The sequence below is a fragment of the Rhincodon typus genome, chromosome 21, assembly GCF_021869965.1.
Source record: "Rhincodon typus isolate 14 chromosome 21, sRhiTyp1.1, whole genome shotgun sequence".
Taxonomy (NCBI): domain Eukaryota; kingdom Metazoa; phylum Chordata; class Chondrichthyes; order Orectolobiformes; family Rhincodontidae; genus Rhincodon; species Rhincodon typus.
Window position 1 is genome coordinate 15,310,111 of NC_063352.1, and position 13,735 is coordinate 15,323,845.

Here is a 13,735-nt window from a genome sequence, read left to right on the forward strand (position 1 = left end):
CACACACACACACAGACACACACACACACACACACACACACACAAACTGCCTATTTCTGCTGTGATTGACCATGGGCCTTGATGTGATGATAAGTGCTTTCAGAAACAACTTTTGAACAACACATTCTTTTGGATAGTTTTGTTCTAACTTTCAATTTAAAACTCACAGTTGAACTTAGGGTCCTGATTAAAAAAACAGGTACACCTTTAAGTGAAATGTGCTCTGAGTCAAAGAAATATTGACTGAGTAATTGACAAATGATTGGTTCCATGTTGGCTGGGATTCTTGCAAGGGTTACCTTGTTAATATCTCTTCTTGGTAACATGCCAAAGTTCTTGTTTTGAGTTCTGTTGGACTAATACAAGTAGAAGATAAGAAAGATACTAATCTAATGAAAGGAAAAATATTATAGTCGCAGCATTGCCACAGAGCAGAGAGCAGGTTATAGGAATGCTGCCAACAACACATCAATGTAGTCTGTCCCTCTTTCTTTTTACTATTTTCTTAAATCCCTTGTTGATCAAATTTAACTGAATTATTTCAGGTGGAAATGTTTTTGCAAATGGTTTCGTTCCCCGTCAGAATGGATTCAACACCACCCACTAGTTTTAATAAAGTACCTTTAACATCTGGAGTGGCACGGTGGCTCAGTAGCTAGCATTGCTGCCTCACAGCGTCAGGGACCTGGGTTCAATTCCAGCCTTGGGAGACTGTCTGTGTGGAGTTTGCACATTCTCCCTGTGTCTGCGTAGGTTTCCTCTGGGTGCTCCAGTTTCCTCCCACAGTCCAAAGATGTGCAGGTTAGGTGGATTGGCCGTGCTAAATTGCCCGTAGTGTTCAGGGATGGGTAGCTTAGGTGGGTTATAGGGGGAATGAGTCTGGGTGGGATGCTCCAAGTGTCGGTGTGGACTTGTTGCACTGAAGGGCTTGTTTCCACACTGTAGGGATTCTATGATTGTAAAACTGTAGTGATTGTAATCAGGTCAGCCAAGTAGGTGTCATAGAATATGAGTTCCCTGATTGGGGCTGTTAATCTGGTCCAATCTGGGAGCCCTGTCTGACAGATAAGAACAGGAGTGTCAGACATCCTGTTCACTCTGAGAGCTGGCTCTGAGGGAGCTGGACCAGTGTCAAGGACTCTCCACCTGTTAATACAGGTGCCGGGATACCAGCCTCTGTGGAGTTATTTCAAAAACATTCGAAGTTGCTTCACCAGAGCACTATGAAACAAAAACCACCTAACAAGGTAGTAAGATAGATGAACCAGAAACCTAGTCAACGAGATAATTATTAACTGGTATATTAAGGAAAGAAAACAACGTAGGGAGGTTTGCGAAGGGGATTCCAGAGCTTAGGGCTTAGTCAATGGAGGCACACCACCAAATTTGGGCCAGTTAAAATCAGGGATGGCGAAGACATCAGAAATGGAATGCAGGAATATTGAAGGGTTGTTGGGCTGGAGGGGATTGCAGAGATCAGGACGGAGGAAGTCATGGATGAATTTGAGAACAACGTGCAGAGGAACTGAATCAGTTGATATTTGCTAATCATCCTGTTCAGAAATATTGTTATATATTTCTGGAGAAGATTGGACTTGAACCCAGGCCTCCTAGCTCAGAGGCAGGGACACAAACACTGCACTGCAAGAGCTCTGATGAGCCAAGCCAGTGGCAAAGGCTTGCAGTGTTTCAGAGGTGGAGGTAGGCAGTCTTTGTGATGGCGTGATTTTGTGGTTGGAAGCTCATCTTGTTGTACAATGACACCAAGGTCGCAAGCAGTCAGTGACAGACTCGCATAGTTGCCAGGGAGAAGGGTGGAGTTGATGACTAAGGGTGCACAGTTTTTGGTGGAGACCAAAGACAAGGGCTTTGATCTTCTTGATATTTAATTAAAAGCAACTTCTGCTCATTCTGTGCTGGATGACAAACAGTGCTCAGTCAGTGGAAGGGTTGAAAGAGGCGATGATGAAGTGAAGCTGGGTATTAAGACCATAAGAAATAGGAACAGCAATAGGCCATTCGGCCCCTTGAGCCTACTCCACCATTCGATAGGATCATGCCTGTTCCAACACTCCTCACATCCACTTCACTGCCCTATCTTTGTAATGATTTATTCTCCTACTGATCAAGAATATATCTGTCTTGGCAGTGTTGTTGTGGAGACTGGTGTATTGCTGGCTGATGTCACCAAGGGACAGCATTTAGATGAGAAATAGGTGGGGGCTAAGGACAGATTCTTGGGGTGCACCAGAAGTGAGTGAGTGAGTGAGTGAATGAGTGAGTGAGTGAGTAAGTGAGTTATTGTCACATATATCTATAAAGATACAGTGAAAAATGTTTTGTTGCCACAATCTAGTACCATTCTGAGTTACAAAAAGAAGAAAAAAGAAATTACGTAAATAGAGATAGTAGGAACTACAGATGCTGGAAAATCTGAGATAACAAGGTGTAGAGCTGGATGAACACAGCAGGCCAAGCAGCATCATAGGAGCAGGAAGGCTGACGTCACATTTTCTGATGAAGGGTCTAGGTCCAAAACGTCAGCCTTCCTGCTCTTATAATGCTGCTTGGCCTGCTGTGTTCATCCAGCTCTACACCTTGTTATTACGTAAATAGAGTTCATCCTCAGTATAAGGGGTCTTCAAACACAGCTCCAGGGCTTCTGCAGCGTCTCTGCAAGGTGCCCCAGGCCTCAAGGAGGCCCCACTCAGGAGTCCATGTTGCAGGCCTACTACAGCCAGGAGTCCCCACTCTGGGCAGTTCCACCACTGCAACTGTCAGCTCGCTGAGAACACTCCAGCTCCTCCATGATGCCAGGAGATGAAGAAAAGGTAAAAAAGAGAAAATAAAAAGACGAAAAAGGAGAGAGAGAAGGATGTGACCAGCCTGAAGCAGACGGGCTCAGGAGCCCAAACACTACCGACTGTGCCGGAGCTGCCATCTGTGATGGAGTGAGCAGGGAGAGAAGCCATTTTGTGTGTTTTCTCGCTCTGACAGATGGAAATACACCCAGTTGAAAGCAATCCCACCCAGTTGGACAATAATGGAGAGGAGTTGGAGCAGGATGGTGTGGTCAAACATGTCAATGGCTGCAAACAGGTTGAGAAAGATGAGGAAGGATAAGTCACCCAGAATATCGTTTGTGACCCTGATAGGAGCTAGTGTGATAGTGGAGCTCACTGATATTACAGTGAAATTGACCAGGAACTCATTGGGTAGACTGATAAAAAGATGACAGGACAAGTCATTTCATTCCAACGTAGCATTGTAAATAGAGCACAGAATAATCACGATTTTGGTGGAAATGATAAAAATTGTTCTTTTCTCTTGTGAAATACTGGTGCTTTTCCCATTTCATTGAAATACCTGAATTTCGGCGGCAGTGTCGTAACCAGAGCCTGAAGTCAAGATCCTATAAGACTTCAACACAGAGTTGTCATGATGGATTTCCAATAAACATCTTGTTTTGGAGGACGGTGGAAACGATAGGATGTCGACTGCTTATTACCACAGATAGGATCAGACAAATGAGCTGAATTGTGCAGTTCAGCTTTTTCTGTGATAATATTGGCCCTGATTTTCCAGGCTGCAGTAAAGTGACCTCGCTCACTGCTGATCTTGGGAAAACAAAGCTGCCAACAAAGATCCAGTGAGATTGATAATGTGGATTTACACTCTCTTGATGGTAATTTCAATTTCAGCATCATCTACAGTTGTAGAATTCTCAGTAGTAACTGCATGTCTTCACTTTTTTTGAAGGAATATAAGATCTAGCAGAGGACTAGGAAATTTAATCCTTCAAGCCTGTTCCACCATTCAGTACAATTGTAGCTGACCTCATCTTGGCCACAACTCCATTTTCCTAACTCCTGTCCATAACCCTTCAACCCATTACTAATTAAATATCAATCTCCTCCTTACAGAAAAAAGATTGAAACACTCATGTATAATTAAGGCAGATGCTGCAAGTACTGTAAACAAGCTTCAAAAGTAATTCTCCTACAACAAATTATTGAAATCTCATTGCAGAACAGAGGAATTTAACTTTCTACAAATATGAAATTACGTTTCCAGGAGGAATGAGGCTGTTCAGCAAAGTTAGGATGAGTTCATGTTACATTAGGAGCAGGGGGCCTTTCAGCCCTCAATATCAAAGCCCTGGCTTCCACCAAATCAACTCCCAATGTCTTATTGTTTCAGGGAATACGTGCTTGCAGAAAACTGGAGGGACAGCTGTAATTAAAACCCTCGGCACAAGGTGGCAGCAGGCTGTTTACCAAGCTGTTTCAGAGATACTAGGAACTGCAGATGCTGGAGAGCATCCAGTTCTACACCGTGTTATCTCTGTTTACCAAGCTGAATTTGTGGTGTCTCTGAAAGCTTTCAAATGCTCTGAGACATTTGATTACTTAGAAGTGCATGACAAATTGAGAGATTATGAAGGGAATTTAACAATCTTACTAATTAATGGGAAGGGAAGGATCATCTTGGCTCTGAATTGTAGTTTGCAGGTTAACTGTTCGCTTAAAGAGGATTGACTTACAAGGGAAGTAAAGTGAAATTCGATAACTTCTGTAAAGGGTTGGCATGCATGTGACTAGCCAAAGTGAATTCACAAGGCTAGTTTCACAGAAACATTCAGAGTATGGGATTGGGAATTTTATTAACACGTTGTGAGAATTGTAAGTGAGAGAGAATGGGACATGTAGCCCTCAGTGGGAGTAAGTCCTGCCTTCAGCTGTATGCTCCCAGCAGTGCTGGATCTCAGGAATGGGCATTGTTGGGACTGCAAGTCACCTCAAGGATGAAGAAAACATGGATCATGGAGTGAGGACAGTCAGAGACGAAGAAGGATTGGGAAGCACAGGGAAAGGGACAGGGGGTGCTGAATATGCAAGTGAGGCACCACCATCAAAAGGACATGTGCCATTCCCTTGGGGTTGGAAAACAGTTTGCTTTAGAGAGGGTATGCCCACTCCAACCACTGTTATGGTATGGGCAGCATTTTATTGGAGTCAATTGATTTGGTAATGAGTTCAATTGACCCACAGTTGCTTATTGAGAAGTGATGGGCTGGCTACCAATTTTAGCGTCCTTCATGTTTCATTTTCCCAATCATACCACAAGGGCATCCAAGATGGGGCATATAAAGTCCAGCTCAACGTGCCCACACAACATGTTGTATAGTTCCATCACACAGATGAGAACAAAGTTGTTTTGTTGTATTCTAAAAATTCACTGCCAGTCTGAATTTTTTTTTGTCACTCTCTAGAAAATTGTAAGAGGTCAGAATACGTATAAACATCGTCTACTATGAAAGCCTTGACTGCACAGCCCTGGTCCTTACCTTTCTGTCATAGTATTTTCAGGACAGAACCAAGCCATTGGGCCTAAGTGGTTTATTGCCAGAGTTTATCCCACACTAGCCTCCTTATATCCCATTTAATCTCCTACTATCAACATAACCTTCTCTTCCCTTGAATTCTTATATAGTAGGCCCTTTAGATATATCGACATTATTTACCTGAGCTGCTCTTTGTGGTAGTGAGCTCCATATTCTGACCACTTGCTGAATAAAGAAGTTTCACCTGAATTCCCTGTTGGATTTATAAGTTTTGCATTTCTGCAAGAGTTGAAAGGTCTTCTTCATGGCAATTCTGTTAAGATTCTTCATTACGTTAAGGAACAAGGTTCAATGGAAGAAATATTTTTGCTCCCCTCCCCCCCACTGCATCCATCATATAACTGAAGTGGAATATTGTTGAGATTCAGATCTCTACCCAGACTGTACAGAGGAGGGGATAAGCGGACGAAGAAGGCTGTCTGAATCTCAAAACGTCTCCACATTTTGGCATCAGGAGTCACTCTGACAATGTCCTCTATAGGGGAATTAGAGGTTAGAAGCTGCTCTCTGTGAGCTGACAGTGCACACTCTGGTCTGTTTCAGTTCTGCAATTCCTCACAAACCTCTAGAAGAATAGTAGTTTGATAGTACAGAACCATATGCAGTATCGCTGAGAAAGGACGCACATTGTCAAAGCTGTTTGTTTTGCACTTAGCAGGACAATTCACAAGAAATAAAGGGAAAAGCAATACATCTACTGCAAAACCTGGTCAGAGAAACCCAGGAAAAGAGAGACTAGAGCATGGCTAAACGGATAAGATGCAGTTTTTCCAAACCTTCACAAAGAAACTGGGCAAGCAGCTGAAGAAGAAGGGATAGATTATCCACTGGTAGAAGAATTAAAGTGACTGGTTTTCGTGAAAATTTGTGGCATTGGCCTAAATCCAGCTGCCTCGTACCATGTCCATATTATTCTGGTTGTGTTGTGAGCTCAAAACTCATTTATGCCGCAAAGTCTAAGCTGAGTAACCACTGGAGATGGGATTTTGTCCCATCAGCTATCAGTAAATGTTGGGAAGATTCCAGCCTATGAGGTTGTGGGCTCCACTGGCAAGGTAGGCATTTATTGGTCATGTTTATTACCTTCGACAATGTAGCTAAGCAAACCTTATCTTCATCCACTGAAATCAGGGTGGTGACAGTGTTCAGACTTTTTTTGTCTGATAGATGTCTGCTTTATGGTGTTATGGACCAGACCAGACCTCCTCAAAATATTTAAAGAATGTAGCCTAGACCCTAAAGTTTTCTTATTTTATAGGCAAATGTAAAGTGTTTGTTCCAGATACAATGCAACAGGTCAAACTACTCGACGTTAAGCAAAACACAATTTATTTAAACACTCTAGTTAAAATACAACCAAAAAAGGAATTTAGAATAACAACTTTGTTAGAAAGCTTAATTGAATAATAGTTACAGTAACTATTACTAATTTACTGTTCCATTATAGTGACATCTCATAAACGCACCCCTTGGCAAAAAGGAAAATTCAGACACGGATTCTCACATGCAGATCTCCAATCCAGGAAGGAAAAACATCAAGCGAATTCAGAGAGAGTAGCAGCCTGGAGACATTCACTGAAGCTTCCTACTCTGTTAAGACCCCCAAAAGCTTCTGCTTAAAGCTAAATCTAAAACCCTGGTCTTTGAAGGCTGGCCACACCCAGTCAGGCTGTTTTAAAGAAAAATCCAAGGCCTCCCAAGCTGTTTACTCTGTTGGCTCTGGTAGACTGCTCAGTGCCTCTGCCTTACAACCACACTTCAATAAAAAACAAAATAACTTCTTAAAGTCACAGTATCGTCACAATAGTAGTGCATCTGTTGAACTCTACTACAGTCTCACTAGCTCCCCTGTTAGCAACCTGTTATGCAGTATCTTCTTTCTGCTCATGACACACGATCATAGTGGCTAGGCTGGAGTGTTCAGTAGTTCCGGAGGTTGAAGAACGGAAACCTAAGCAATGTCAGTACATTTTCAGACTTTCGAAACTGAATTAATATCTTCAAACTGGGATGGTGGGATTGGAATCTATCTCTGGATTAGTAGAAAGACTTGCATTTCTGTGGCACCTGTCATGATCACCAGATGTCTCAAAACGCTTTACAGTCAGTGAAGTATTTTTGAAGTATAGTCCCAGTTGTAATATGGCAAGCAATCTCCCACAAACAGCAATGTTATAATTATCAGTTAATCTTGTTTCTCATGATGTTGATTTTATTACGAAGACAATTAAATTTAATATTTCTAAAAGGGTTTGAAGGACTGTGAAAAAATAGCTTTATTTCAAGTTTTGTGGCAATACCTGAAGTGGTTTCTTTAAAAGAGAATGTTGAAAGATCATTTTCGATATTGGAGATTTATTTTCAACAAGTGATAACTGCTTGCTTTGGTGTGGATCCCTGCTGGGCCTTTTAGAACAGTGAGTAGATAGTGAGTGCTTTTGTATCTGGTCTTTAACTGAGGACATGGAGCCTGTGAGGAAGGGCTACCTAGTTAATCTCTCCCAATTATTGAAAAGAAAATAGTCCTGAAGTCAGGTGTGTGAAAGACTCCAGAGGCAACCGTGCGTGAGTAGTAATTAGACCACACTTGTGAGTGACAGACTTTAGAACATTCAACATTTTTTTTTGCCTTCAAGACTAAAACATGGGCCAAAGAGTTTTGTTTCCAGAAAGCCAATCTCTGCATAAAAATCCTTTTCTTCCCCTCTCTTTCCCTAAAGTGTGTGCGTGTTTGTACATGTGCTCGTGTGTGTGTGTGTGTGTGTGTGTGTGTGTGTGTGTCTTTTTAGGGATATTTAGAGGCAGATCACTTATATTTTTATAGTACTGACTGTAGGTTTGCCAACAATTGCATCTTCAATAAAAAATGTTGTGTGATAATAAACCAATAATTGTGTTTATTAGAAACCTGGTAGATAGATTTTTTAAAAATTTAAAATCTAATATAGATAAGGAAACGTATTTTTATTTGTGGTTGTGACCTGTAGAATTGTGAACTCAAGCAACAGTGTACTCCTTAGTCATAACAACTGAGTGATAAATGATGGCCAGGATACGAAAATGCCTTGCTCTTGTCCAAAATACTGCCAAATAATCTTCCACATCCACCTGAGAGTTGGGAAGGGCAGTTCTAAAAAACAAGACCTCTGACCATACAGGTGGGTCAGCTTACTTTCTCAGCTCAAGCCCTGAGGTGCGATTTGAACTCACAACGCTCCAGCATGGGCCAGATTTTGAGATCGTTGGCCCGAAACCACTCCAACAAGAGTCCATCAACGGGACATGAAGGTGGAGGAGTGCACTGCAGTTTCACTTTCTTGCCTCTGAGTTGTGAGAAGTTCTTAAAACATGTATTGTTGAAGGAGTAGGCAAGATGATGTGTGTGACTGTGACCTTGGTAAGTGCTTTTATATATTAAATCTATTGTCAGCTGGTGTCAATCATTCCTAGCTTCCAGCTGTTAACAGTTTGGCCTCAACATGCCTCAGTGCTTTCATGTACATTTGATACATTTGTGAGGGAGTTGGTGTGAGCTAAGTACTGACTGTAGGGGAAGTGTGAGTGGATAAGATTTCCTTTCAGGTTGATACTGTAAAGCTAATCTCCCCTTTTCCCCTGGAAGAAATCGAGAACATTTTTATAGCTTTACACATTCCTTTTCAAAATGCTGCATGAGCTTTCCTTTGACTTTTTATAACATTATATATATATATATAAATCAAAATGGTGGAATCGAAATTCATGATGGCTATAAAATGCTATTTACCATTTTATTTCTTTAATTTTCTTGTTTTACTTCTCTTAGCATTTTCCTTTTGTATTTTACAGGCTTCTGCTCCAGGCTGGAATTGATATCAATCGTCAGACAAAGGCTGGAACAGCTTTACATGAAGCTGCACTCTGTGGGAAAACTGAAGTGGTTCGCTTGCTACTGGAAGTAAGGATTGTTCTGAGAGAAACATTTTGGACCAAGATTCAGCCCTGTAAGATGGACTTGCTTGCCTACATGTAGGGTCTTAATTTTTCTTCTGGCCACTGTGTTGAGGCTGTACAGGACGTTGGTGAGGCCACTTTTGGAGTACTGTGTTCAAATCTGGTCTCCTGCTACTGGAAGGATGTTATTAAATTGGAAAGGATGCAGAAAATATTTACAGGACTGGAGGGTTTGAGTCTTAAGGAGAGGCTGGATAGGCTGAGACTTCTTTCCCTGAAGCGTAGCAGTTTGACAGGTGACCTTATGGAGGTTTATAAAATAGTGAGGGCCATAGATAAGGTGAATAGCAAAGGTCTTTTCCCTAGAGTAAGGCAGTTCAAAACTAGGGGCCATATTTTTGGAGGTGAGAGGAGAAAAATTTGAAAGGGATCTGAGGGGCATTTTTTTCACACAGAGCATGGTTTGTATGTGGAATGAGCTGCCAGAGGAATTGCAGGTACGGTTACAACATTTTAAAAACATTTGGACAGATACATGAATAGGAAAGGTTTAGAGGGATATGGGCCAAATGCAGACAAATGGGACTCACTTGGTTTGGGAAACTTGAGGTTGGTTGGCTCGCCGAGCTGGTTTGTTGTTCCGCAGACGTTTCGTTACCATGCTTGGTAACATCCTCAGTGTAGCCTCTGATGAAGCGTCGGTGTGTTTTCCTACCTGGCTTTTAAACTCTGGGGTCCATTGCGATGGATTGCCTCACTTCCGGGTTTCCTCCGTAGTAGAATGTATATGGGGTCGAGTTCAATGTGTTTATTAATAGCCTGCTTCGTGGAGTGCCATGCTTCCAGGAATTCTCCTGCTTGTCTCTGCCTAGCCTGTCCCAGGATCTTGGTGTTGCCCCAGTAGAAGTCATGGTTCTCCTTGTCCATGTGGATTGAGATGAGTGAGTATTACAAGGGTTTCTTCATAGGCAACACCAATTCATGTACCCTTGTTGTTAGTTTCCTTCCTGTTTGTCCGATGTAGTGTTTCTCGCAGTCTCTGCAGGGGATCTTGTAGATGACATTGGTCCTGTCCATGGCGGGGAGTGGGTCTTTCGTTCGGGTGAGCCATATCAACCCTACGACAAGTGCTTACCCGAACTAAAGACCCACTCCCCGCCATGGACAGGACCAATGTCATCTACAAGATCCCCTGCAGAGACTGCGAGAAACACTACATCGGACAAACAGGAAGGAAACTAACAACAAGGGTACATGAACACCAACTGGCTACAAAAAGACACGACCAACACTCACTCATCTCAATCCACATGGACAAGGAGAACCACGACTTTGACTGGGACAACACCAAGATCCTGGGACAGGCTAGGCAGAGACAAGCAGGAGAATTCCTGGAAGCGTGGCACTCCACGAAGCAGGCTATTAATAAACACATTGAACTCGACCCCATATACATTCCACTACGGAGGAAACCAGAAGTGAGGCAATCCATCGCAATGGACCTCAGAGTTTAAAAACCAGGCGGGAAAACACACCGACGCTTCATCAGAGGCTGCACTGAGGATGTTACCAAGCATGGTAATGAAACGTCTGCAGAACAACAAACCAGCTCGGCGAGCCAACCAACCTCAACACCCACAACACGAGCTATAAATCTACTCCAAAACCTTTGGGAAACCTGGTCGGCATGGACAAGTTGGACCGAAGGGTCTGTTTCTGTGCTGTCTGACTCTATGACTCTATCTAAACAGAGGAAGGATGAAGTTGGAGAATGAATTAGAGATTGAGAGTTCAAACTCAAATTACACACTGAGAGAAAAAAAATAGAGATGGAGAAAGATTGAAATGAGATAGTGAAAACGGCATAAAGAAAAAGTAAGGAAAAGCTCTCAAGGAGAAATGGGACAATTATTTTAGAATCCCCAACATCAATTCACAACCTGAAGGAATGAGACTGGAAAACTCTCATCTGCTGCCTATGTTCCGTTGCACAACAATTGCAGATTATTCAGTGATTTTATAAAAACAGCCCATCTGCTCTCTAGAAAAATATGGATAATTTCTGGGTGTGGGAAATATAATGCAAAAATTGAAATATTTTGGTGAGAATCTTTACAATATGTTTACAGTACGTTTAATATGTTTTTGTAATATGGCCAAACTTTGGCATTTAAATGGTGCCCTTAGCAAAACATTTGGAAGAATTGCTATGTTTCAGTGAGTATGTGCAGTGCCTGGTGACCACAGAGCAGTGTGCAATGAGTGCTCAGGTGGAACTCAATCGGGGAATGGGGTTTGATATTTGGCCTCAACATTCTTTGTAACAGTCAGTAAGGCTCTATCAAACTGTAGAGGAACCACTGCTGGATTGAGCTCAACTATTGAACACGCCACTGTGTTCTCTGGTCAACATCTGTATTCTCTGGCTTGCTGCAGTGCTCCAGCAAGGCTCAGCACAAGTTGGAAGAACAACACCTCATTTCCCACTTGGGAACTCTACAACCTTCTGGACTCAATATCGAGTTCAATTTTAGGGCTTCAGACACTTTCTCCAATGTCCTTACCCCAACACCCACACACCAGGCTTTGTTATCACATGGTCTGCTATTACACACAACCCATTGTTAGCCATTAATAGTCCCCATTAGTAGCCATTCATTCTCCCAGCAAGACTGTTTGTCTGTCCAACTGTTCTTCTCTCTCTTTGGGTTCCATCTCCAGCTATCGTTTACTCCTTACCCCCTTCTCCCACCCTATCTTCTGCATAAAAACCAGCTTTTTTCTGAGTTACCATCAGTTCTGAAGGAAGGTCACTGGACTGGAGATGTTAAGTTTGATTTCTCACCACAGATGTTTCCAGTCCTGCTGAGCTTTTCCAGCAACTTCTGCTTTCGTTTTCAAGCTCAACCATGATGCCTCTGTCATTAAATTTCCCACCAAATTGTCACGTTTAAAGCTCGAATGATCACATCTTCCACCCAAAATGAGTGACTGCTGCATTCAAAATCTTTCTCAGATTGAACAGCTACCTTGTTCAGGAAGAATTAGGCAGCAAAAAGAGGGCTTACTTTGCATTTAAATCTTTGGAATGCTTTTATTGGTATTGAGTGATATCAGAAACCAACAAACTAACATCTTTGTGTGAAATGCCTCTCTGCTTTTAATATTAACGTTAACGCCCTTACGTTAACCAGACTGTCTTTCATAAAAAGCAGACTGAGCTCTTAGGTACAAATAACTTGTCAATATTGTGTAATGTAACTTAAATCCATGTGAGGCACATCAGATTTCAGTGGAAATTAAAACAGAAGTGATGTAAAACCTGACTGTCAACTCCGTCTCAAAAAAATTAAATAATGTCAAGACCTCCCCTGATATCTTTGTACAGCGAGTTGAAGACAAAATTGGGCTGCCTCCAAAATATTCTTTCTCTTTTCTGACATTGCTATTTGTCAGTACTTCTCAACTCAAGCATGAAGTGATCCCGATTTCAAACTTAAATTAATCTGTTGCTTTTATTCAATCCATCTCTTGATTCACTTGGAATCTGCAGACTTATCACTTGTAGGAAGAAAGGCTTGAAAAGAATTGTACATTTTACACACTTAAAATTGATCAATTGAATTGTGTTTCAGAGCGGGATTAATGCACACATCAAGAACACTTACAATCAGACGGCCCTGGACATTGTTCATCAGTTCACAGCAACACAAGCAAGCAAAGAGATTAAGCAAATGCTCAGAGGTAAGTCTAAAAGTATAAAAGTGTTTCAGACTGCTCCATATTGGACTATGCACCTACAATAAAGAAGGAAGTGATAGTATTTACATAGCACCTTTCATGACCCCAAGACCAAATGAACAGTCAACAAAATACTTCTGAAGTGTCGTAATCTGGGAAATGCAGCAGCGAATTTGCATAACAAGTATGAAATGAGCTGCCAGAGGCAGTGGTGGAGGCTGGTACAATTGCAACATTTGAAAGCCATCTGGAAGGGTAGATGAATAGGAAAGGTTGAGAGGGATCTGGGCCAAATGCCGGCAAATGGGACTAGGCCAGATTGGGATGTCTGGTTGGCATGGACTCCATAAGTAACATCTCGTCCAAAAGCTGGCACCACTGACAGCGTAACTGAGGCAACTCAAAGCCAACTGCTTTGACCCCTCACACTCCCATCATTGGCTGCTCAACACGTCAATTCACAGTACCCTGAATTCCCACTCCAATTGGAAAGTTAAGCAACTCTTCCTTACCTGAAATAATGATACTCAACAGTCAGCCATTTCCCATCACAAATATTTCAAGAGAAATAAATGAAAATGGCCTGTGCTGCTGCAGCCTAACACAGAGCCTGACAACCCAGTGCAACATTTTCACAGGCCTCCCAAATCCAATCCC

At 42.1% G+C, this 13,735-nt stretch overlaps 1 protein-coding gene across 2 annotated transcripts in view; it reads left to right on the top strand.

Annotated features, from left to right (window-relative positions):
• caskin1 (CASK interacting protein 1) overlaps positions 1-13,735 on the top strand; it is a 579,066-nt gene that overhangs the window by 465,570 nt on the left and 99,761 nt on the right. For both annotated transcript variants that reach the window (XM_048609909.1, XM_048609910.1), the window contains exons 7-8: positions 9,233-9,341; positions 12,973-13,081. In XM_048609909.1, the coding sequence (XP_048465866.1) occupies positions 9,233-9,341; positions 12,973-13,081 (218 nt within the window). The remainder of the gene's footprint in view (positions 1-9,232; positions 9,342-12,972; positions 13,082-13,735) is intronic.